Source organism: Tenrec ecaudatus, chromosome 1 (genome assembly GCF_050624435.1).
Source record: "Tenrec ecaudatus isolate mTenEca1 chromosome 1, mTenEca1.hap1, whole genome shotgun sequence".
Taxonomy (NCBI): Eukaryota; Metazoa; Chordata; class Mammalia; order Afrosoricida; family Tenrecidae; genus Tenrec; species Tenrec ecaudatus.
The window spans coordinates 100,156,937-100,184,647 of NC_134530.1; the positions used below are offsets into that span (position 1 = coordinate 100,156,937).

The 27,711-nt window shown below is 38.1% G+C and overlaps 1 protein-coding gene across 1 annotated transcript in view; it reads right to left on the minus strand.

Moving 5' to 3' along the window:
• Window positions 1-27,711, minus strand: part of NEGR1 (neuronal growth regulator 1) — a 663,072-nt gene that overhangs the window by 461,111 nt on the left and 174,250 nt on the right. The window contains exon 3 of the mRNA XM_075536828.1: window positions 444-569. Coding sequence (XP_075392943.1) covers window positions 444-569 — 126 coding nt within the window. The remainder of the gene's footprint in view (window positions 1-443; window positions 570-27,711) is intronic.

Genomic DNA, 27,711 nt, shown 5'->3' on the forward strand with positions numbered 1-27,711 from the left:
ATAAAAATACTTCTCTATTAACTTTATGAGAAGGGTACCAATTTATATCATAAATTGCTTCCTCATAAACATACTAGAGTTTTGGAAAATAGGAAACTAGCTGGGGGCAGCTAAGGGCAAGAGATTTACACCAGGATTTCTTGAACTGATGAATCAGCGCACCTGTGTCCTAACTGCTGGTCCTGAGTTAGTTTCACTTACACCCCATGGGGACCACTGCCATGTTTTCAGTGTGGGCATGTAGTTTTTTTGTACATAGGAGAAAGTGATTCTCTTTGCTTTTTACGAACCTTATTTTTATCTAAATAAATAAAACTGGTAGATCTCACAGTACAATTCGAAACCAGAGGAATAAACTGGAAAGCCTAGCTACAATTCTCATTAAGTAGAGTGACCAGGAAACAACATACAGCTCATCTGACACGTAGAGAGTCCCACTTTACCTGATGGGGAGATGTGCCGCCAAGAAACGGAAGGCTCTGGTTTCCCAGTAGCCAAGCAAGTGAGAGTGACATTGGTTCCTTCATTGATGGTCATATCGCTGGAGATGTCATATATCTTCGGAGGAACTGAAATGGCAAAACATGCAGTGGTCAGAAAAAGATAAACTCTTGTTGAACTGCATATAAGATACAATTAAGCCATGGCAATGGAATGTACGTATGACCTGTGGGCATCACCTACAAGATGACTCGCCAGACCCTCTGGTCCTCTAAGAGTTTGTTTTCCCTTTGATTTTTAGAAATGAAATATTTTAAGGTAAATGAAATGTTAAATGACTAAGTCGATTGTATATTACTTAAATTGCTAGTGTCAAGCTGGCAATAAGTAAACCAAAACATCACTTGACTATTCCACCCAGGTACCTTTACTGCAGTGGTCGCTTTTTTCTGTTGAAATAATTAAATAAAAATCTAGACAAAACTTACGACACTAGGATGCTAGTTCAAGAGCTGAGAGACACAGTGTGCAAAGTTGGGAGGCAGCCTATCAGAAACACACAAGCATTTTGAGCAGCACCAGACTCTGACGTTTAGGTCGCAAAGAACATAGATTCTAAGGGTTGTAAAAGATGTGTTCAGGAAGAGTTTTATTTTCAGTAGTGACTAGAAAATGCAGAGAAAAGCAGATCTCTTTTCTTCAGGACTCCTCAGAGCCGCTGTGATCCACTTTTGCACTGGAAAACACTGCAGGAGGGAAACACAGTAGCCTGTCGTGTTTTCCCTGATGCAAGCTTAGATTAGGAAAGCTCGCAGAGAATATTTCGTGAAGCTATGGTCATGGGATGCATTTTTTGAAAAGACATTTAGGAAAAATAATCCTAAATTAAATTCTGGGTATAAGATTCCCTTTTCTCTGAAAACAAAACAAAACAAAAGCAAAATCTCTGATATCAAATTAATTCTGACTCACAGGATTCACAAGGTTGTAAATGTACATAATCCCGTATTTCTCCTGTGAAGCAGCTGGTGGGTCTGAATTGCCAGCCTTGTGGTTAACAGTTCAACACCAACTCTGCACTCATTAAACCTTGCAAAGGTCTGGATAAGAATCCAAGTCTTTTCCTTGCCAATTGCATTGCTGAGGTATGTCATCTATCTCAGCCACACAGTTGATATATGAATGTTGAATATGAAAATAGTAAAATCCATACAGCTGCACTAGATATCTTAAATTAAAAAAATACATTACGGTTTTGTCAAAGCTCCCGACCCATTAAACACACTCAGAAGAGAACCAATGGGTTGCATTTACCCAGCTGCTAAGGTAAGAGGTCAAGAAAGACAGAACAGAAGCAGGAAGGAATCAGGGAACCCAAGGAGAAAGAGGAGAGTACTGGTACATTTAGGGAATTATACTAATACTATAGAAGAAAGTGTGCATTAATTATTGACTGGAAAACACATTTTCTCTGTAAACTTTTGCCCAAACCACAATAAAACAAATTCAATAAATAAGCAATTTGATATGTTCATGTTAAAAGTACTTTACTCCTACACAACCTTTAAATCTGCTTCCAAACTCCGTTCTTGGAAAAGCTGGCAGAGTCATTTGAGCTAGCTTCCGATACACAGCTCTTCATAGTGACCATGGCTGTAAAGCTTGCCCTCTAGGGAGGTGGCTTTTCTTGAGATGCAGTATGTGTTCAAAATCTTTAGCCTTCCTGGTTTTCATTCATAGTGTGGTAATGATGATGATGGTAATGATGTTATAATGATTACCACCTCCATATTAAATGATTTACATTTTGATTATTAATAACATATTGGTTTCTTATTATGTTCTAGGCATAAATATTTTAAAAACTGATCACAGCCCCCCACAGTACTTCTTAAATTCCATAGAAATTAAATGGCTCAATTTTAAATAAATGAGGTGGTTATTTAGAATGGTGAGTTATGTAATCACTTCTAATGTTTGTACAGCTGTGTACACACCAATAGTAACCTGGGAACAACTACACAAGCACAGAGCAGGTCTGGAAACGTCTGACATGAGTCCTTTCTTAATTGCTCCTTTCCCCCAGAGTAGACCTTTCCTCTGGCCCACTCTCCTTCAGCTTCACACCGTTTGGGACCATCCGTGGACTGGCAGGGGACCACACCTTTCTCCAGAGGCCACGCTGACAAGGGTGAGCAGACACTCACTAAACCACTTCACCGTACCTCCACCTCTGTCACATCCCTTACGGTTATTTCTACTTTTCCTGTTATACCACTGAACTGAACCAAGCTGTGCCTAACCTATCCTAGATAGACTCTTCAAAGAAACAAGACAAAATTAGTCTTTCTAGCTTTAAACCCAGAGTTATTCATTGGAAGCGTGTTTACATAGATGAGGGATGAAAATGTGGTGAATATTTGTTTTTCTTTCAATTATTTACATATTGTTTCCCTTTTGAAATTAAATTTCTTGAGGAAAATGATTATGCATCTTGAATCTTTGTGTTCTCTATGGGTCCAGCATTATTTCAACTGTAATAGTCAGTAAAAAATTGAAGCCTTGAACTGAATGTGTAGTGAGTGACTTTGAGTAGTCAGCAGAACAGCACCTGTTTTTGTCTCTATGAGCCACGATATGTACTAAGAACTTCAATGGCCCTCTTTATACACAACATCTGCTGCTAACAGGTGATGTGTTCTGGGGGAAAGAACCTTGCCAGAGGGGTTTCCCTTGCAAGCATCCTCTTTCCAGATGTTTCTTCCCTGTAGCATATTCTGAATTATGAGGCCCTGGGAGGCAATTGCAATCAATGAGATGACATGCCACACCTGGAATTCAACACAGCTCCCACTATATAACTTCCCATAGTTAAATGTCAAATCTTCAGTTCATTGCTTAGGGCCTTCCACCGTGCCCCCCTCTGTACAGTCAAACACTTGTTTTCAATATTATTTTACCACTTATGTTTAGCACTGTAAATATAGGCGGCAGAATAAAGATGTAAGTCCATGCTACTAAATCCATATAAAACCAAACTACCCTCACTGCTATCAGGTCAATGCTGATTCATAGACCTCTCCCCGGGGGTTCTGAGATTAACACTTGAACAGAGTGGAGAGCCCAAACTTTCTCCAGCGGAGCTGCTGGTGATTTCCCACTGCCAACCCCGCGGACCACTGCTCAACAGGCACATACGACCCCACCGAGCTCCTCCGATTAACAAAAGTCACCACAGCATCACGCACCGCCAGAGAGAAAAGCACCTGTCTGTGAGGGACCGCGGCCCGAAGCAAGCGTGCTGAGCCATTGCCACACACGCGTGTGCGTTTGTCAGGAAGAATGGGACCCAGGAAAAGCACACCCCGCTGTGCAGAGTAGAGGGTGAGTGAAAGTGTGGAAGACCCTAGATGCCACGGGTTAACGCAGTGGCTGTAACCGAGCGATCAAACGTAGCAACTGTGCGGATTGCACAGGGCGGGGGGGTGCTTCTTTCCTGGTGCATGACCCAACACAGGGCAGAACGGACTCAATAGCATCAGTAGGAATGAAACGACCAACACATATACATTTTAAAACATCTTTTCCTTATAATTTCCAGCATGTCTAGTAACTATTTAGATTTACGAGTACTTCCAAAAGCTGCTGTCAGGGGCAATTGGCTCAGTGCTGGCTTGCTGGCTCAGCTGCTAGGTTTGAGCCCATTGCCGCAGGCACTCTGCTAAACCTCCTCTTTGAGGATTTTTCTTTTTTCACTGCTCTTTACCACACAGTAGGTCTTTTTTTTTTTCAGGACTGGCCACTGCTGATAACCTGCCTAAACTATGTGAGACAAAGTTTCACCCTCCTTACACATGAGAAACATTCTGGCTAGACTTCTTCCAAAGCAGGTTTTTGTCTTTTGAAGTCTACAATGCTCTCAATATTCTTCACCAGCACCATAATTCAAATGCATCAATCCACCTTTGACCTACCTTATTCCACCTTCAACTTTCACCTGCATATGGGGTGACTGAAAACGCCATGGCTTGGGTCCAGTGCACTTTATTCCTCAACTTTCAAATAGCACAGCTTTATAAAGTAAACTAATATACATATATATATATATATATATATATATATATCTCACATATCAGTCACATACACTATCAAACTGTTAAAATTTAAAAAAGCAAATTTTTGTCATAGGAAAAGACTGTACTGAAATTAAATTTAAACACCACATGTATGATTTCAGGCATCCAAAAGTAATAGTTATCACTGATGTTTATTACAGTGTGTGTTCAAAGAGAGAGGTGATGATACATATTCTGAAATATCTATAAATTTAGATTCTCTAATGCAGGGGTTCTCAACCTGTGGGTTGCAACCCCTTTGGGGGGTCAAATGAACCTTTCACAGGGTCACCTGATTCATAACAAAAGCAAAATTACAGTTATGAAGTAGCAATGAAAATAATCTTATGATTGCGGGGATCGCCACAACATGAGGAACTGTATTAAAGGGTCACAGCATTAGGAAGGTTGAGAACCCCTGCTGGTTGAAGACCAGGGAAGTTGTTGAATGACATTAAAAACATCATCCAGAAAGAAAGCAAATGATCGTGAGAAGGACAGGAAGAAAGAAGTGACTAAGGAAAGAACAGACTCTGACTCCTGAACTAAGTAACTAAAATGGGGAAAAGGTGATGTAAAAGCGTTGTAAATTAAACTGCAAGGGGAAACTCTAGAAGACAAAATAGAACATTAAAATGAAATGACAAAACCTGGAATCAAGCAACCAAAACTGAACTACTTCAGAGTAAGTTGAGACAACAGAAGTTGGATATTATGAAGCACTGTCATCATGACATAAGCAAGTTAAAAGTTTGCTGAAGTTACTTAAAACTTGTTGGAGCAATCCATCTGCAGAAGCTGTCAGAAATTGAAGCCTGATTCCTAAGAAACCATTGCTGGCAGCATAGGCATCTTGGCTGAAACCAAAGCACACCAGAAAGATGTTTACTTGTATTTTATTGACTGTGAAAAGACTTTTGACTGTGTGAATAGTAAAAAATTGTAATCAACTATGGATATCATTTTGAAGAATGGGAATCCAGAATATTTAACTGTATCACTGCTGACCCTAAATATATATAGCTCAAAGGCTGCTGTTCAACTAGACCAAGGGGGAAGAGTTCATGTTCTAAAATCAGGAAATGGCGGGTCAGGGTTGTATATTTTCACCATACTTACTTGATTCTCTATGTTGATCAAATAATTGGAGCAACTAGACTATATAAAGAACTCAATGTATAAAATGGAAGAAGGTGTATTAAGAACCTTTTGAATGAAGATGACACAATATCGTTTGGGGACAGAGTGTGGCACCCCATCAGACTTGAATAGAAAACACTCCTTGAGGTCAAAAAACAGACCTGGAACTATTTATAGGCTTTTTCTTCCTTGTCTGGCTTTCTTTCTGTTATTTTGTTTGGGTTTTTTTTTGGTTGTTGTTGTTTTGTTGGTTTTGTCTTCCTGTCTTGTTTTACTTGACTTTGCTTAGTTTTTGTGCTTATTAGTATCTCTGCATGTCTATCTAGATAAGATAAGGGGGATAAACAATTTGGAGGTGAAAACAACAGGACCAATGGTTCCAGGAAGACATGAAAGAAGAGGATATGGGAGAAAGGAAGGGGCTTACCAGACCAGGGACAAGGGAACAACAAGTGAACTAAAATCAATGGAGAGAAGGATATAGGAGGCCCAGTGGGGCTTGATCAAAAGCAATGTAACCTCAAGAAATCTCTGAACCTAAATGAAGGCCAAATATGGTAGTGGAACAAGAGGAAAGCAAAAGGAAATAGAGGAAAGAACTAGGAGGTGATGGACATTTATAGAGGTCTAAATACAGGCATGTACGAGTGTAAATATATTTAGATACAATGATAGGGAACTAGATCTATGTATTTATATTTATATGTTAAGAATTAAGGTAGCAGATGGACATTGGGCCTCAACTCAAGTGCTCCCTCAACACAAGAACACTTTATTCTAATAATCCGGCATTCTATGATGCTAACCTTTCCAACATGATATCTGAAGACAAAATGGGTGCATAGACAAATGTAGTAAAGAAAGCTAATGGTGCCTGGCTATCAAAAGATATAACATCTGAGGTCTTAAAGTCTTGATGATAAACAAGCAACCATATAGTTGAGAAGCAACAAAGTCCACATGGAAGAAGCACACCGGCCTGTGTGGTTATGAGATGTTGATGGGATCAGGTAGCAGGCATCTAAGACCCAGAACAAACTCATACCGAGTGTGAATGGAGTGGGAGGGGCTGCCGTGGAGTGGAGACCCAAAGCCCATCTGTAGACAATTGGACACCCCCGTACAGAAGGGTCACAAGGGAGAGATGAGCCAGTCAGGGTGCAGTAGAGCACCAATGAAACATGCAACTTTCCTCTGGTTCCTTAATGCTTCCTTGTGGGCTTGAGCAGCACTGAGTTGGGATGTTTTCTTGATGCACACTTAAGCTTTATATAAAACTCTCTCTTACAGATGAGTTTCTGTGGATTTGTTTCTCTAAAGTACCCAGACTAATACACTATGTAACCATACTATTCTAAACAGACACACACACACACACACACACACACTCACACAAAACACCTGCTTCCCCACTCAGCATGTGAAATCAAAGAAGTGTCTATAGAGCATACAGACTAAGTGTGTTCTTATAGTGTCTCCAATAATTTAAGGTCATTGTCAACTAGACTTTAAGTTTTCAATATATTTCTTTGGACTATATACCCAATCATTAGATTTGTCTTCCAAACACACGTTCACCAGAATGAACAAGAAATAAAATTAAAGTGATTCCATCATTTGTTTTTCCAATTTCATAGTCTGCTGCCCCACCTGAAAATTCCACCCAGGTTTTGATACTTTGTAAGGATGGCATAATATAAATTCTCAGAAATAAAATTTGTTATTAGAGATTTAAAGTCCTATGTATACTTAAAAAAAGAGCTTTCTAAGTTTGGGGATTCAGTAATTGTTCTAACTCATTAAAAATTACATTATTTCCCAATAGTATGGCATACCACAGTGTTTGCCATGATAATTCAAAGCAATATTTGGACAATGATGACATGTTATTCTCCACAGAATGCTCATCTTAGACAGTAGTATGTCTGTGCGATGTTTGGAGATTTGTGGTTGTTATTAGTATTTCAATTTGTTTTGTTTAACAATAATCTCAGAAGCTATGTAAATTTAGGGAAAAATGGACTCTACTGGTATGTTCATGTTATTTCTTTGCTTTATTTTTAGTCTTCTGTAGACTCGGAGTCTGGGCCAGCACAAATAAACTATATTTCTGAAGCATTTCCAAACTGCTTGAGTCAACACGCCAGACATAACTATAAATCTTGAGAGAACTGGCTTTTCTTTCGCTCTCCCATATCTGGTAATGGCTGGCAATCTCAAAAGCACAGTCTTCTTTTCACTAGGTTGGCAATTCCCTTTTCATTCTTGGCCAGCCTCCAACAAGTGAAAGTGGCTCTGCTTTATGGAACAAACCTCCTGGAAAAGACGCTGTTCTCAAACTAAGAGAATAAATTGGCCCTTGATCCCCCAACCTAGACCAAAGATGGTTTGTTTATGAGTGTTTGGTAGTTCTCTGGGTCACATTTAACTCCAGATATAAATATATGTTCCCAGCTGATCAACTATAGCTGATTTTTTGAAGTTTATGATATTTCAGGGAATTCCATTTCTTCTACTCTTTTGTCATCATTCCGAGATAGTGTTAGTAGTTGGTGGGAAACCAGGAGGGCCTTGTGCAGGCAAGCTCATCAGTTTTCTGAATTACCTACTGATGAAATTTAGTAGAATGACTTTGGGAGGAAAAGAACAGTTTAAGAAAGCTGGCTCTTTCAAGCTTCAGATAAAACTTTGAACAATATTGTCTATTGTTTTCCACTATGTAAAACAGCTATGAAAATTCTTCTTTTTATTCTAATATACCCTTCAGGAAGTCACACTTAACAGTGGTCTATATTAATTCATTCATCCACCTACTTATTCGACAGTCCTGGAGCTCCGATTCTGACAGGGAGCCCACTCTGTAGGGGTTTATGTCTAGAGAGTCCCAGAGTTATGCTGCTGCAATTCGGTGCTGCCAAGCTGGTTCTGGCTCATGGTGACCCTAGATCCAACCAAAAGAAACACTTCCTGGGCCTGTGGCATCCTCATCAGGGTTGCAGTTGTTACCGTCAAGGAGTCAATCCATGTAGCCAAGGGGTTTCCACGCCTCCCACTGTCATTTGCGTCATTGCTGCCCTTCTACCTGCCCTTCTACTCCCATGTTTGATGTCCTTTTCTAGGGACCAATCTCTCCTGGTAAAATGTCCAGAGTTTGTGAGATGAGGTCTTACCATCCTTGCTTCTAAGAAGCACTCTGTTGGACTTCTTCCAAGGTATCTCTTTTAAAAAAAAAAATTGGCAGCCCATGGTACCTTCAATTTCTTCACAGCACCGTAATTCAAATTCATCTGTTCTTCTTCAGTCTTCCATATTCAGTGTCTAATATTCACATGTGTTTGAGATGATTAAAATACTATGGCGTGGACCAGGCAGGGACATGTGAGTCCTCAAAGTGACATCCTTGCTCTTCAATACTTTAAAGAGGTCTTGTATTCAATGCAATAGGTCATGATATCTCTTGACTATTGCTTCCATGAGCATTAAGTGTGGATTCAAGCAAGATAAAATCCTCGACAACTTCATTCTTTTCTCCATTTATCATATTAGACATATTGCTACTAAGTATAACAGAGTCATAAATCTTGCAAGGAAGTACGAACACTATGTGACGATAACATTGATTAGTAAATCTATTTCTGCTTATGGAGTCTGACCTGGAAGCAACAATTGTTATTAGATAAGGTTTCATGAAGGCAATGGAGTTGGAGTAGGATTCGGTGGTTTCAAACCACAGTGCACTGCACGTAACCAATACTCTGATGACCTTTCAACAACCCTTCACAAGAGGGGCGCTGACTCGGAAGATCCTCAAGCAATAAGTGTGGAGTGAAACTCCATAACCTACAGATTGTGGGGACATTGTGGAGCAGATTGAATTTTATTTCCCTGGAAGGTATGTTGAACTACGTAGCCTTGTGCCCATGCGTATGATGGTGTCTAAAGTGATTTCTTCTCTTTTATTTGTTAAATTCAACAATGTCATACATGAGTAGGGTGGGACCTAACCCTAATCCCCTTTGAGTGGGGTTTTATAAAAGAGAAAAGCAATGGGAAAAATCATATCATTGTAAATGTGGGAGAGTGCAGAGTGCAGACTCAAAGCCCATCGGTAGCCAACAGACACCCCCTTACTGAAGGGCTGTGGGGAGGAGATGAGCCCATCAGGGTACAGTGTAGCAGTGATGAAACATAACTTTCCTCTAGTTCTTAAATGCTTCCTCCCTCCCACTATCATGATCCCAATTCTACCTTACAAATCTGGCTAGACCAGAGGATGTACATTGGTTCAAATAGCAACTGGAAACACAGGGAATCCAAGACAGATGACCCCTTCAGGACCAGTGGTGAGAGTGGGGATGCCTGGAGGGTGGAGGGAATGTGGGGTAGAAAGGGAGAACTGATTACAAGAATCTACGTATAGCCTCCTCCCTGGGGGATGGACAGCAGAAAAGAGGGCAGGGGGAGACATTGGACAGTGTAACATATGACAAAATAATAATAATTTATGAATGATGAAGGGTTCATGAGGTAGGGGGGAGTGGGGAGGGAGGGGGAAAATGAGCAGCAGATATTAAGGGCTCAAGTTGAAGGCAAATGTTTTGAGAATGATGATGGCAACAAGTGTACATATATGCTTGACACAATGGATGGATGTATGGATTGTGATAAGAATTGTGCAATCCCCCAATAAAATGATTTAAATAAAACAAAAACTACAAAAAATGTAGGTACTTAAAGCTGAGATGATCCCTTAATTACTTGAATTTACTTTCAATGATAGCAGCATGGTAGGCACAGGGGGGCATGAACTAGAGGAGGAAAAGTACATTTTTGGTCATGTTATTTTCCCTTTTCACAACCTGAGTTGATTCTACAAATGAGTGGGTACAGTAATCAGCAATGAAGATAATAAAGTAATCTTCTGAGAGGATATCAAAGTAGGAAAAAATAAAATTCTAGTTTCCTTTCTTCTCTCTTTTTCTGTTTCATCTTATCCACCTAGTACATGGATTATGTATAAATGGGGTTAAGAAAAAGATTATCTCTAGATTTTAAGATACATTTTCTCAGTGAAGGAAGGCATATGAAGTTTTGAATAGACATACACTGTCAAAAGATCTATAGAATTTTTTTGCAACAAGAGAGTAACTTCGTGCTACTGAGAAAATGTTTACTTGTGTTTTATTGACTATAAAAAGGTATTCAACGGTGTAGATAATAGTATCAAGAATAGATAACATGAGAGAAAGATGGGGGCTTTCTTCTCCCACAAACACTAGTCTGGGAAACTCCCAGGGGGCAGTTTTACCCTGCCCTACAGAGTCACTATGTGTTGGCTTCAAGTCACAGGCAGCAGTGAGTTTGGCTTTTGGTAATAGAGAACACTGAAAAGAATTGGAATTCCAGAAGACTTCACTGTGCCATGGGAAACCTACATGCCAAGCAGGAATCAAGCATGCCAACACTGCAGGGAACACTGCATGCTTTAATAGCCAGGAAGACGTGCTTCAAAGTTGTGCTCTTTCACAGTACTCTTTCAATCTGTATGCTGAGCACATCCCAGAAGCTAGGCTATAAGAATCCATCCAACATCTGGATTGGAGGAAGATGTATTAGCCACATGCTTAATACAGATGGCACGACCTTGCTTGCATCAGTGCTTATGGAAGAAGCATTCAACTGATCCAATGATATCTACTTGCATTGGGAAAATGTGCTGCACAAAACTTTTTGAAGTGATGAAGAACAAGGATGTCACCTTGAAGACTAAGGTGTCTGTGATCTAAGCCAGAGTATCCCAAACCACCTCGTGTGTAAGTGAAAGGTGAGTGACAAAGAACAAAGACTGCAGAGAATTGGTGAATGTGCTTATCATGTTGATGGGGACTATTGAAAGTACCATGGACTGCGACAAGACCAAACAAATCTGTCTCGGAAGAAGTATAGCCAGAAAGCTCCTTGGAAGCGAGCAGTGTGAGATTTGTTTCATGTATTTTGGATATATTACCCGGACAGACAGATGAATCCTTAGAAAAGGACACCCTGCCTGGTACAGTAAAAAGTTAGGAATAAAGAAAAAGACCTTCAAGGAGATGGATTGACTAGTTGGTTCAGCAATGGACTTAAACCACAATGACTGTGAGGATGGCAGAGCACCAGGCAGCATTTCATGTGGTTTTGGCGTCCTCAGGATGGCTGAGTCCTAACTGACACCATGGCGCCTAACAACAACTGATAGAATGGGAGTCTCTTGCTGGGGTCAAAGGTTAACAGATGTGGATGTTCTAACTAAAAGGTGTCTATAAAGAATGATCTAGTGATTCGCTCCTGAAAAATCAGCTATTGAAGACCCAATGGAGCGCAGTGTTGCTCTGATACACATGGGATCGTCTTGACATGCATGATAATTCCATGGTAACTGGCTTTATTGATTTACAGAAGATTTGGTTTAGAAAGGATAGATTTTTGGCAGCATAACATTCACTGAATATATCTTTAAAAACGTGTTGTTGAATGCAAATTTCTCACCAACTACACAAACCTTTTGAAAACAAGAGGACACCATTGTTGCACTAGAGTTTCAATATTGGGGTTTATAAAATTTCATTTTTATTTTGCTTCCTTTTGGTTGCAGGATCTATAGCTGATTGCTACACACCAATGTTTATACACCCAAATTCAAATCTCTGCTGAACCTCAGGCTAGCTCAAGTTCACTTACTTGGATGGCTCAAGATATAAGGTATTGCTGAGAATCAGGACCATAATAGGAATTAGCTGCCCCGGCGACAGCAGGCAGGACAGACAGAGCACACTTTCATGCTGCAGCATATCAACGGAATCCACCAGGTCTCTATGGCTCACCCTTCTCCCTCATCGAAAATGGTTACAAAATAGGTAGGAAGAACAACACCACTACAATGCACACATCTAGAGGTATCCAGGTGCCCAGTGAGGCACACTTCTTAAGAAAATAGCCTAATATCTTCAAAGCCTGGACCAGGATAATAACATTTCCTGAAGGATTAATTGTCATTGTTTCCCTTAGAAAACAACTTGTCAATGCATTTTAAAAACTTTAAAAAATTTAAACCAATTGAGCCAATGATTGCTCTTTCAAGTATGTATCGTAAAGAAAGCAGACAGCTCTTTTCCATATACTCACTACTCCCACAAACCTGGCGGGCAGCCCTGCTGTGTCACTTGGGAAACAAGTCAGCATATACCCTCGGGGATGGCCAGGGGGACCTCTCTCCCCTCTTCCTGAAGCGACCTGCACTTCACATAAACCAGGAGACAGAGCACAGCGGTGGCCGTGTAGTACTAGAATGCAGCCGCAGTCACACAAACATGTCCCATAGTTAAAATCTGGCGTTAGGGTTTTTGAATACAGAGCGAAGTCCAATGTTTACTCTCAAAATCAAAGAGCCATAATGTAGCATAAAACTCCTAATTACACAAGGGGAGTCTGTCCAGGTTCCCTGTGGGGTTCTGTGATAGGCCTACGCTTTGACGGCTCGGTTCTAACCGTGGTTCCATCTAAAAGCAGCTCTGCTGCTGCATGACCTTGCAAAGAAGAGGTGTCGTTGCAGCCCAAGGAGCAAAATAATTTCTATTCTGAAGTATTCTGTTCTCTTTGCTCATAGTAAATAGCATTTTTTCTAGGTATGAATCTAATAAACATCCTTTGAGAAGAATATGAAAAATAGTGAAATAGAAACAATATCACTCATTAAGGTGAAGGGTATAAAAATGCCCATTAGTAGATTAATAAGTACACTGATATTGGCAATTTCAGGTAACATCACCATTTGGTGGTAATCACTATTAATTTGTTTGTATATTTAATTCCAGTAATTTTAATGCATGTATTTTTATATATAGTCTAGGTGCTTTAGGATGACCCCACTAAATTCCCTAGGGAATTGATGCTTACATTTTAGCTTAGTGTCTTTTGCTAAGGAATTTTTTTCTAGAATTTGAACTTCAAAATAGTCATTGTGGTACTCCTCATCAATTTCTCATTCAAAACATATTTAACAAAAGGATATCTACAACAAGTATGAATATTTGTTTAACTCTCATTTACATATCATATGCCTAGTAATTAATGATAATTTGTGGATTAGAAGGGTCTCTCTGGGCCTTATTAGACAAATACAGTCCCCAACTCCTTCGTCTGTCCTCCTCACCTGAACTTTGTAAACTCAAGTAGTAGTTTCATACAATGATCTTAAACTCCTTATTACTCTCCCTAATTGAGTGGGGTTTATGTTACATCACCTTGAATTTGGTTCTGATTGGTTCAACTATAAAGTAGGGAAAAAGTAAAGCTGTTTACATAATTCCCACGACTGGGTCATTTAAAATCTGCCACTGTTTCTTCCTTGTTAGCTGAGAATCTTCATTCTTGGAGCTTGGAGCTACTCACCATACGCATGGAGTATAATTCGCCAGAGCACCTTGAGCATTCTGCTAGCGAGACCATATAGAAACATTACATAGGGACCGCTCCTGAAGGACTTCACAGACTACAGAAGGCAGAGGGCTTAGGAAGTCTCCGATTATTCTACCCCTTAGATGCTTGAGACATCCTAGTGAGGCTCTGAATACTGTTTACAAATGACAATGTTGTGAGAAAAGTAAATCACTGGATTTTTTTAAGCCACTGCATTTTAATGTAGTTGGGGAGAACTATAAAGGAGTTGGAAGACTTACTCTGCCTAACATCATAATGTAAAGCATAAGAAAGACAGCCTGACATTGGTATTTAGAGGAAAGCAAACATTAGTATTTTAGAATAAAATTCTAGAATACAATTTTAGAATAAAGCAGAAATTTGGAAATTTTTTTTTTAGAAATTTGGAAATTTATGTTTAAAATTTCCTATATGATCTCAGGCCAAATTTACTATATTACAACTAAAACACCTAAAGAGTAGATAATTAAGATACACAGACAATGCAGGTCAAGACAATATATGTGTATACATTCATGTCAGTTGTAGAGTTTGGTGAAAAGTAACAGACTAAAGGGGCAGCAAGTACTGATGTAGCCTAGGTTTGCTGCTCCTTCAACTAAAATGTTTCTATATTCTGGCATTAGACAATTTTATTAAAATACCTGTGGATTTAGCTTGCGCCATACAACTACCAACTTTATTGACTTTAATAAAAGACACTTCATTATATACAAGTAAATTATCTTAATATAAGAATTCACACTGTCTAGAAATGTAAAGCTTCTCAGAGAAGCTGGGTTATATGAAGAAGAATGTGGCATCAGGTTTGGAGGAAGGCTTATTAACAACCTGAGGTATGCAGATGACACACCTTGCTTGCTGAAAGTGAGGAGTGATTGAAGCCCTTGCTGATGAAGATTAACAATATAGCCTTCAGTGTGTGTTACAACTCAGTGTTAATAAGATCAAAATCCTACAACCGGAGTAATAGATAGCATCATGACAAAAGTTGGAAGTTGTCAAGGATTGTCTCTTACTTGAATCACAATCAGTGCTCATGGAAGCAGCAGTCAAGAGAACAAAAGATGTGTCACATTAGGTACTTCTGCCACATAAATCCTCTTTAGAGTATTGAAGACAAGGATGTTACTTTGCGGACCAAGGTGTGTCTGCCCCCAGGCAATGGTGTTCTCCAGAGTATCATATCTATGTGAAAGTTAGACATTGAATAAGAACCATTGCAGAAGAAAAATGCATTTGAATTGTGATGCTGGAGAAGATATTGAAAGTATCATGGACTCCCCAAAGGAAAAACCAATCTGGGTTGGAAGAAGTAAGGCTGGAGTGCCTCTGAGAGGCAGGGAGGGCAAGACTTTATTGTCAGGAGAGAGCAGTCCTGGAGAAGGACATCATGTCTGGTAAACTGCGAGGGCAGCGAAAATGAGGACGCCTTTAACGAGATAGACTGACACTGTGGCTGCGTCTTCGGGTTCAGATGCAGGAACAATGGTGAGGATGGTGCAGGACTGTGCAGATTTCATTCAGTTGTGCTTAGCGTGGCTATAGCTTCTAGCCGACTCCATGGCACCCAACAAGAACATACAGGTAAAATTACTGTAGGCTTAGATATATGAAGAATCTTCCCTATCTGCTGTAAATCCCGTGTAATCTAGTTTCAGCTAGTGAGTTGTCAGTATGTTACTTCCTGACAAACCCTAAATCTGTTTAATTTGTTGGAAGATTGCAGAAACTCATTTTTACAGTGGTTTTTATTTTATATAAAAGTTGCCCATTATCATTCAAATGTGTGGTGGCTCCACTGTCATGATATAACCATGATTGGACCTCCAGAATGAGAGAATCCTATGTTAAAAAATATTCTGAGAATAGGCTTGCTCACACACTTTTAATGCCGTGCTTCACATTAACATTTTGATTCTAATAAAATAATCATAGTCTACAGTTACTTTTGTCATCATATTTCTGAATCTATTTTTCAAAGTGTTCACTTTGTTTATGATTTTTATATGTAGCAACCGAATGTTACCTCACGGGTTACTGCCAGAATATCTCAGAAGAGTCCAATGGTCGTACACACAGACTCTCTTTGAAATTGGGTTAAGAGGTAATTTGCCTGCTGCTGGCCGCTAGATCATTAGTCACAGTAGCCTAAGTGTATTCTCTTATAATTCAATATCAAAGAAATTGCTTTTATGGCATTAACTATATTATATTCCAAATTGTATAAATTATTGAAATTCTATGCCTACTGCTGAGACATAAGACATTTCACATGAAAAAAGTTGCTTTTTAAATTATTCATTGTAAAAAGTAAGCCAGTCCTTGCCAGAAATTATATTATGCTGGGGCTAGTTTCTGGAACTTACATTTAAAGATATATCACAATATCTCTGATATATTCAAATACTCATAATTCTACTAGAATTGAATAAAGATTTTTCTTTTTAACTCACTGATTTCCATCAAGTGAAATAAATATTATAATTTTTCTATCATTTAGGTACTGTACTAATAAGCATTTTCAATGGGAGAGAACATACTCTTAGGTAATTCCCTGTAAGTAATGATGAAATGACATGGAGGAACTATATAAAAATAATGAAAATCGAAGTTTACCTTCATTATTTCTACTCAACTAAAAACGATATAACCAAACAAATTATATATACATGCATACTTATATATGGTACACATATCACATACATGAATTATAGAATATGATATATGTTTTTACTGGGTCCATGTATATACAGGAACCCTGGTGACATAGTGGTTACATGTTGGCCTGTAAACCATAAGGTCAGTGATTTGAACCATCAGCCATGCCTCAGGAGAGCGATGGGGCTTGCTACTCCTGTAAAGGTTACATCTCAGTAACTCCAAGTGCAGTTGGAACCTCTCATCGCAGGTTGCTTTGAAGCAGGATGGCCCGGATGTATGTGAGTTTAGATCTATATACATACACGTTAAGTTGAACATTATATATGTGCTTATACATATATATGCTTCAAATGGTTTATGGGAAAATGTAAGTGAAATATGCTGCAAATTTCCAACAAAACTTTTTGAAACACACACACACACATACACAACTCTTCAAATCATATATCCTGTAACATCAATATATACCTTCCTTAATACTAGTATATTATAGTCACAGTTAAAGTTTATATGAAGACTAAATTCAGAGGGTTATAAATTTATATGCATCCATTTATTTACAAATATTTAGTAATATATTTCAGTGAATGATGGGTGATTATGACTTAAAATTTAATAAAAGAGAATGTTGTGTTCTAATAGTTTACATATTATGGGATGAAACAACCATTGAAGTAGATTAAAAATGTAATTATACAAAGTTATGCCAAAGATATATACACATTATGTAAATCTAGATGAAAAATTGCCCGATAGAAATGGGGATGGAAAGATTCTGCAGGAGACACAAAGAGAATTATTGGCATAATAAATTCTAACAATCTAACTAGCGATATGCATTCTAGGTGAAATAAAACATGAAAAGCATGGGATTGTGGCCTAGGGATATTGTGATCAGTTTGTAGACCACATAGTGTGTATTAGTTTGGGTACTTTAGAGAAACAAATCCACTGAAACTCATGTATAAGAGAGAATTTTATAAAAAGGTTAAGTGCACATCAAGAAAACAACCCAATCCAGTGCTGTCCAAATCCACAAGTCCAATATTAACCCATGAACACATATGTCTGACACCAATCCACAAAGTCATCCTCCATCTCAGAAAACACACACTATGATGCCAACTACAGGAGGAAAGCTGAATCAGTGAATGTGTAAGCATCTCAGCGCTGGCAGGGGTCTCCCTGCAGCTGCTCCAGCACCCAGGGCTGCATCAGAGTAGATCCATGTGGCTTCTCCTAAGAATGTCTTGCAGGAAGTGAACCTTGCTAGCTGAAGCAGGGAACTGGCTCAGGCAGCTGCACCCTGGTCCAACCATCAGAAAGCCAGAGACCCGAGAATGCTAAAGTTGAGGCTCACCGAGCCGTTTACCTCTCCGTCCTTCAATTAACCCCACCTGGGTTTATCAGTCAGGTTGGCACAATAAACTTTAACTATCTCATAGTGATAGATGTGGCGGCAATAATTGATTGACTACTTGACTCATCACAGCTAAAATGACTCTTGCATCTCAGTGTTAAGCTGTGCACACTTTCTTATATTTTTAAATATATATTTCTGTATGTAGTCAATATTTTATGTAAGTACCTCAGTATTTTCAAGATCTCATTTAGTGCATTGTAAGTGCTGAGAAAGCATTGGATGGAGATGTTTTCATCAGTTCTAAATGTTCCATGCTTGGGAATTTCATGTTTTAGACATTCATTAAAAAGTCTTTCTGTCTACTATTCGAAACCACCTTCTAAGGCACAGAGTTCGTTTTCCACTTCTCCTTGTTTAATAAAAAATATATCTATGGCAAGTAAGTTTGCACTGCTCCCTGCAGTCTTCAGCATGAATCACTGGGGTGAGCAGAAGCTTCTCCAAGCTGGTGGATGTGTAAATCTATGTTCATATCTCTGTTGAAAAGAATCATGTACTTTTATGTTTTCTTTCTAGAGACCATCATATTCTATTTTAAGAACTCAGAATGTGGTTCAGGCAGAACAGAGTTTTCCTGTGTGTTCTGTAACTACCTTTTCAACTTGCTCCTGCACTTTCTTGTTTTGAACACTCCCATACTAGAACTGGAAAAATTTCCAAAAATAAACCAAATCCTCTGCTTTCTCAAAGTTGAAAAATCCAAATAATGCACTAACATGTGTTAACTCCTTTATTCTCTGTCTCCTGCTATACGTTTTGGAAAATTATTATTTTTTCCACAAATCTCTCTAGACAAAAAAAAAGATGGAAAGAAGGCTAGAAAAGTAGAAGCAAGGCTTCACTATAAAGAGAAATTAACAGAACAGACTACATATAATAAAAGAACCGATTTCTTTTTTGAATGGGTTCTATAACTTAGTAGATGGATATTTTATGAACATGCAGAATGTATATAGTTTTCAAGAGTCATTTGAGAGTTGCTGATAATATGTAAAAAAAAAAATCTCCGTCCTGGTCTTAAACTCAAAATCACTGCCATTGAGTCAATTATAACGCAGAGCAACCCTGTAGGACAGAGTGGAAGTGCACTTGTGGACTACTGAGACAGTAAAGCTTTAAAGAAGTAGAAGCCCATATCTTTACAACCAGAAAATATATAAGCAGACAAAACACTACAATTAGTTTTGCTGGGTAGATTCACATTACTATAAGAGAGAATACCAGAGTACCAAACAATCTATATTTTTCTTTCCCTGTATCAATTTTGAACAGCTCGGGTAGGTATGCTCATCAAATCTGTAAAAATGACAGAAAGCACGTAACTTGGTCTTTGGTGATGGAGAAAAAGTAGACAAATAACTTTTACCACTAGAAGATAATATTTAATAAAATAAGAGTAAATTTTTGCTGATAAAGTTCACAAATTTATTATATAAATATGTATGTGGCCCAGATGAGGGGACCAGTAGTAATATAATTCAATTGTAGTTAGTTTAAAGGGGAAAAAGTGTAGAATGTGATATAAAACATAATCTAAAGACATCTTCACATTAGAACACAAACACAAGATAAAAGAAAACAAGATTTCATCAAAGTCTTCATTGAAAAAAAATAGAAATCACATGTACAGTTATAAACAACAACACCAATTGCCTGAGTCCATGCCATCTCATGGTGAATCCAACTGTCACCGAATAGAACTCCTCCTAGGCCTGTCTGGGTGGCAACCTTTGAGGACCAAGATCATTAGCTTTGGGGGCATGGGCTCACAGTATGAATCTTTAAGTCGAAAGACATCTGGACCACCCAACTATCTTCAGTTATAGCCACTAGAATTTAGGAGGGCACATTGGGATGTGATTGTCACCATGAGATGATAGGCCAAATGATGATATGTCGGTATACATGATCACGTGAGGACCTTTTCGGTTTTCTCCTCACTGCCAGTAAGTCAGGGCTGCCCCATGGTGAAGCTACAATACAGAATAGAACTGCTCCGCGGGATTCTGAGACAGTCACTGTAGGGGAAAGAAAGCCCCATTTTCCTCTCAAGGAGCAACGTGAGCGAAAAAAGTGGTTTCTGGACACCCCTTACTGAAGGGTTGTGGGGAGAAGATGAGCCAGTCAAATTCAGGATAGTAACGTGGAGACATGTAACTTTCCTCTAGTTCTTAAATGCTTTCTCCCCATGCCCCTCCACTACTTACTACCATGATCCCAATACTACCTTACAAATCTGGCTAGACCAGAGGATGTACACTGGTACAGAGAGCAACTGGAAACACAGGGAATCCAGGACAGATGACTCCTCAGGACCAGTGGTGAGAGTGGCGATGCCTGGAGGGTGGAGAGAATGTGGGGTAGAAAGGGGGAACTGATTACAAGAATCTACGTATAGCCTCCTCCCTGGGGGATGGACAGCAGAGAAGAAGGGGGTGGGAAACATCGGACAGTGTAACATAAGAAAAAATAATAATAATTTATGAATGATTAAGGGTTCATGAGGTAGGGGGGAGTGGGGAAGAGGGGGAAAATGAGCAGCAGATATTAAGGGCTCAAGTTGAAAGCAAATGTTTTAAGAATGATGATGGCATCAAATGTACATATGTTCTTGACACAATGGATGTATGTATGTATCGTGATGAGAATTGTATGAGCCCCCCAATAAAATGATTTGAAAAAAGAAAAAAGTGGTTTCAGACTGCAGATCACAGCCTAAATAATTATATAAATTTAATAAGAAAGATGAGCTATAACGGACTGGCATTGGCCATTTTCAGTTATGTGCTATGAGATACTATGCTGGGATGGCACACGTAAGGGGAATGGAGTGACATGCACTTTCCAAAAGGACCTTTCGAGATCGGTGTTGAAGTACAATGCTCTCTGTCATAGGGTTACGTCTCTGAAAGGAATCCAGTCGATACAACTATTATTCAAATTTATACACCAATCACAAAATGCATTTATGAGGAAATGGAAGAATTGTACCAAAATCTTCAGTCTGAAATTGATCAGTCATGCAATCAAAATGCATTCATACTCATTGGCAATTGTCATGTAAAAGTTAAAACACAGAGCAAGTACAATAGTTAGAAAATATGGCCGTGGTGATAGAAACAAAGCTGATGACAGAATTTTGCAAGACCAACAACTTCCTCGCAAATTACCCTCTTTCAGCAATATAAACAAGGACTGTACACATGGACATTTTTAGGTAGAAAATGACTAAGTCATCTTTAAGAAGAGACAATTAAGAAACTCACTGTCATTAAGTAAAGTTAAGCCAGGGGCTAACTTTGGAACAGACCATCAATTTCTCCTAAATAAGTGAAAGTTCAAATGGAAGAAATTTAAAACAGTTCCAAGAGAGTCCAAATATAAGCTTGATTCTATCCCCCCTGAATTTGGAGAACATGTCAGGAAGAGATTTGTCTCATTGAGCATTCAGGGCAGAAGACCTGGTGATCTGGGGGATGTCACAAGAATGTAATACACAAGGAAAGCAAAATAATAAAAAAGACAGGAAAGAGAGAAACTGTGAAAGTGGATGTCAAAACAGACTCTGAAGCTTGCTCTTAATTACAGAGCAGCTAAAACCAAAGTAAGAAATGACGAAGGAGAAGAGTTGAACACAAAATTTCAAAAGACAACTCTAGAAGTCAAAGTTAAGTATTATAATGAGATGTGCAAAGACCTGGAGTTAGAAAAACAAACAAAAAAAATAGAACACCCTCAGCATACTTCAGGCTGAAAGAACTGATGAACTAATTCAAGCCTCTGGCTTTAGTACTGAGAGATCCGATGGCAAAATATTGAACAAAACTGGAAGCATTAAAAAAAAAACAGAGGGAATACACAATCGTTACATAAAAAACAACAACCAAGAGATAGCATATGATTGAGAACATGGGACTGAAAGAAGTACAAGCAGCACGGAAAGAATGAGTGAAGTGCAGGGCTCTAGGAAGTGATGTAAGACCCACTGAAATGTTTCAGCAAGTTGTGACGCACACTGTAAGTACTCACTCACCTGTGCCACAAATTTGGGGAGAAAGGTCTTCAAACCCACTGGAAAAGATCCACATGTGTACCCTTCTGAAGAAAGGTGACCCACAGAAAATGGGAAATTATTGAACAATATTATTAATATCACATGCAAGTAAAGTGTTGCTGAAGATCATTCAACAATGGTTGGAGCTCCCTGCATTGACAGGGAGCAGCCAGAAATTCATGCTGGATTCAGGAGAGAACATGGAACCGAAGATATAATTGCTGATGTCAGATTGAACATGACTCAAAGCAGGGAATACCACAAATGTATTGATTGTGTTTCATGGATTATACAAAAGCATTAGACTGTGTGGATAATAATCAACTTGTGTGGTTTATAATCAACTATTGACAACTTGTAACATTTTCAGGAATTTCATCAGCTTCCTACGATATGCATCCATTATTAAAATTCAATTCAATAAAACTGAAAACATGCATGTTGTTTTAAAGGTAAAAGTGATAACTATTCACAATTACCAGCTTATAATTATTTTGCTATTATCAAAGTTTGGGAGGTTAGCTTGTTGAAATAAGGAGATCTGGTGGTGTGGGGTTACATCCTGCACTTCGAACTACAAGCTCAGCCATTCAAAACCACCAGCCGCTCTACAAGGGAAAGAGGCCCTTTCGATTCCCGTAGAGTCACAGTTTCAGAAACTCATAGGACAGTTCTCCTTGTCCTATAGGGTTGCTATGAGTTGGCATTGACTCCGGGGCAGTGAGTGAGTATGGCAGAAATGGCAATATCTTTGGTAGTGTAACAGAAACTGTTCAGTAATGTTTGATGCCTGTGAAACTCTTTCCAGCTTCAGGTGTAGCGATACCAAATTGCCAGCTTGAGATTGGCCATTGTGGAAGGTTCGTATCTTTGGAAATGGAAAAAATGCTACAAACCATGTGATTTGTTTGGAATTTATCTACTTATTAAAAGATACATTTTTATAGAAATGGAATATTCCATGACATTCCAGCTATGTCCCATGAGCTACTGAGAACATAAACCAGACATGGTGTCCTGATCTTGGTTTTCTGGGGCTCAGGACCCAATCAAGGAAGAAAATGTTCCTCACTGTATGGTGAGGTGGAACATTTTGAGGGCTTTCATAAATGTTTCAAGACAGAATCATTGAACTTTAATCCATTTGACAGACTTCTTTTAACCAGAGGTGGGTAGAGGAATGTCAGGTAGGAAAATCAGAAAAGGCTTGGTAGAGGAGATCACATTTGGGCCCAGGTAAGAATAATGTATAAAGTTGAACTTGGAAGGATGAATGAAAAATTTTGAAATCAGAATTAGAAATAAAAGTTGTACAAATATGTAGGACATATTTGATCATCAGGGAGTGTAGTTACAAAGAAGATTAAAGGAAAACAAACATAAACTATTGAGTACATGGAATTAAACATTGCTAAAACAAAAAAAAACCAAGCAAACACATATTTTGCAATTAGTTATTTTCTGTATTTCTACTGAACAGTTAGGAAATAACAGAATGAATTGAGATTTTATTATATTCCAAGAATGGAAAGGACATTTGATATTTTTATGGAGAAAAAGAGAGACCATCTAAACTATCAGAATAATCAATTGCCCAGGTTTATATTCACTTTCCCCATCACACTAATATTACATCATGTGGTCATACCTAAGTAGATTCTGGTAAGTTTGTGTGCATTATGAAAATCACAGCATGTGCATCTTGATTGGCGTGTTAGTGTAAACAGATGGCAATGTGCTCCTCTGTCGATGAGTAATATCAGAGTCCCCTCAGCCTGTTTCACTAAACACCTCAACCTACGCACTTTCTCCCCCTGCGTCTTCTTTTTTTTCCTGCACTTATCTCTGAATTGCTTTTAATTTCAGGGATGAGATGACCACCTGCTTTCAGACATACTGCAAAAGCAGCACTGATTATAGTTGATTTCTGCCTCCAGTCATTTTATTGAAGAAAACATGTACCAAATGTCAGCAGTCAATATGTACAGAACATTGTGCTTTTGGTAAGGAATCATCAGAAATGTGCTCTTGCCGTCATGTCAACTGTTTCTATTAGGCTCAGAGCTATTAACACAAAATGGTATTACAAGGAATCGAGTTTCATACTTAGTTCCAAATGGTAAATTTAGAACCAGAGAATAAAATGTACAGGAAACAAAAAGCTTCATTTTTTCTTCATGTAGAGAAGATAAAGAATCTGTTGCTTTCTGGGCAAAGCAAGACTAGTAATTGAACACTAAACTCATTTCCTGTTCACGGTTCATATCTAGATTATATTCCACAGACTCACTTAGGGTTAGCTATGATTAAATTTTAGCCAGTGGAATAGTAGTAATGTACCCTACTTCCAGGCTTAGCCCACAGATCTCTGTCACGTGTGATCTTGTGTTACTTTCCCTCCAAGACTTGGTGCACAGGATCTTGGACATACGTGTTGAAGTTGGCAGCACCAAGAAAGAAGAGGACTAGTTCTAGAGAATGCATCTTGCTGATAAGGAACGACTGGTCAGTATATTCTATTTTCAAGAAATATTCGATTGTCCCAGACCATTTATAGCAGAGATTAACCTACATTTAACCCCATTGCACAGTGGTTAAAAGGCCAGATACCACTAGAAATGTTCAAAGTTGTAACCCATTAGCCATTGTTTAGGAAGAATTTTTCTTCCATAGATTTATAAAAGTGTATCAATGTGATGCAAACATATGGAAAAGCAATGCAAAAGAAAAGTAATTTTCATTTCAGAGATAAAATTTTTTGTGATAAACTATATGATTAAAATATATAACCATGTATATACTTATATACAATCGATCAGTTGGATTCTGCCATATATACAATATATGACTACATAATTTAATCCAGAACTAAAGGGATTATTTATCAATTTATTAATTTATTACCAAACAGGAAACTATTAAAGAAGAAATATATATGATCATATGTAAAGAAATAATTTTGTAAGAAAAAGACTATAGTTTAAAACCAAATATTTCAAACTGGAGACAAAATTTCCTTTTATGAAGTGATTAAAAGAACTCAGTAAAGGCCAATTCTGATTATCATATTTAATTGAAAAATATTTGAATTAAAATTTAATCAGAATGAAAAAGGTAACAGTAAGTATTATTAAAATATAATAATAACAAAAAACAAACAGTTTTTTTCATGCACAACAAAATATTTTTTGGGCATATAATACAGACATAACAAAGAATGGAAGTTGATAAGAAATGGTAGCTAAATTACAGAAAAATGCTAAATTTCCCCAAATAAATTATAAATTTGATGCAATTACAATAAAATTTCCTTCTTTAAGAAGATAAACCTAATATCAACATTGAAGAGGAGAGATGAAGAATAGACAATGTAATTTTGAAGAAGAAAAATAAAAAAAATTATTTTCTCAAGACTCGCTTTGTAGTGAATCTATGAAGTATGTATGGTAGGAAAATACAGACCAGGAGGGAAATAATACAAATAAAAGACACAGAATTCTCAGAGACATGCACAGGTCTTGAATATGCCTGGTGATTATTGTCATACGAAGAAAAACCTGTTTCTATCATATTAGGATAATTGGTTACCCTTCGAATAAAATGAATTCCTACCACACATCACATCATATAAATGTTTCACAGAAATTAAAAGAAAATATTTGTGTACAGTTGCACAAGATAAACTAATCATATATAAAATTAATAGTAAATAAAATGTATACAGAAACTATAATGAAAAGTTTGATATGTTTTATTAATTGAAACAATCCAACTGTTATTCAAATTTATGCACCAGCCACTAAAACTAGTGATGAAGAAAATGAAGAATTCTATAAAGGCCTTCAGTTTGGAATTGATCAAACATTCAACCAATATGCATTGGTAATTACTCTCTACTGGAATGCCAAAGTTGGAAACAAAGGGAAAGGAACAGTAATTATGAAATATGGGCTTGGTAATAAACAAAATTGGAGATTGCATAATAGAATTTTTCAAGACAAGATCTCTGATGTATCCTTGAATTCTAAACAATTAAAATGCATAATGTAAAAGGTGATTTGAAAAATGACTACTCTGTGTGAAAGCATGAAACATCCAAATATATATAAAACATATAAAAATATTTGATAACCTACTCATTTAATACTCACTGCCACTGAGTTCATAATGACCTATTGGACAGAACTGCCCCATGTGGGTTCTGAGACTGTAACTGTTTACAGGATTAAAAATCTCCATCCTTCTCCTGAGGAGAGGTTGGTGGATTCAAACCGCTGGCCATGCAGTTGGCAGCCCAATATATAACTACCATCCCACCAGAGCTCCCCATAACCTGGTATGGGTTCAGGCATATGTAATAAAAATGCAGCTACACTAGGGTCAGTGTCACCCAGGGCATTAATACATAACGCTACCACTCATCAACCTCAAGTTTCATCATAGAAGAATATGTGAGAGGCATCTATACATTACTTATGTGTGATTTTTATTAGATTGTACAGCATAGCTTTCCTTGTTGAAATTAAGGGGGACCTGAAGCAATTACTGATGATCAAATACTAAAGTCTTCAGTATGGATTACAACTTAAGGTAAAAGAAATCAAAATCCTTCTAATTGTTCCAATAGACAACATTATGATAAACAGAGAAAAGACTGAAATTATCAAGGATTTCCTTTTGCTTCTATACACAATAAACCCTCATAGAAACAGCAGTAAAAAATATCAAACAAACTGCATTAGGCAAATCTGCAATGTAAGATCACTTTAAAGTATTTAAGAACAAAGATGTCCTTTGAGAACTCAGATGTGCCTGAGTAAAGCCATGGAGGTTTCATTTCCCATCTATGCACATGAAGGCTTGACAATGAATAGAGAAAATCAGGAAGTTGAAGTACTGAACTGACAATGAATATGGAAAGTATTATGGACTACCAGAAGAAAAAAATCATCTTAGAGAAAGGAGAGCCACCAGGTTCCTCAGAGACAATGCTGGAGAGACCTAGACTTGCACACTTTGAACATGCTATCAGCAGAGACCAGTCCCTGGAAAAGGACATCATGATTGACACAGCAGAGTTAGTGACAACGAGGAAACCCCAGAACCAGATAGATTGACGTAGTGGTTGCAACAATCAACTCAAATATAGAAGCAATTGCACGGATGCCCCAGGTCTAGGAAGAGCTCCCTTCAGGTGTGCCCTGTGCTGCTCTGAGTTGGAAGCAAATATGTGGCAGCTCACCACAACAGCTTTGTGTTGTAAAATCTCTCTGCGCTGAACCACAACGCTATTACTTAGAACCCTTTACAAGTCAAAATCTGCAAAGGAGGGACACACAATAATTAAGAGTGCCTCTAGGAGTTAAAAAAGGGAAGGAAAGCGATAACAACTTCGA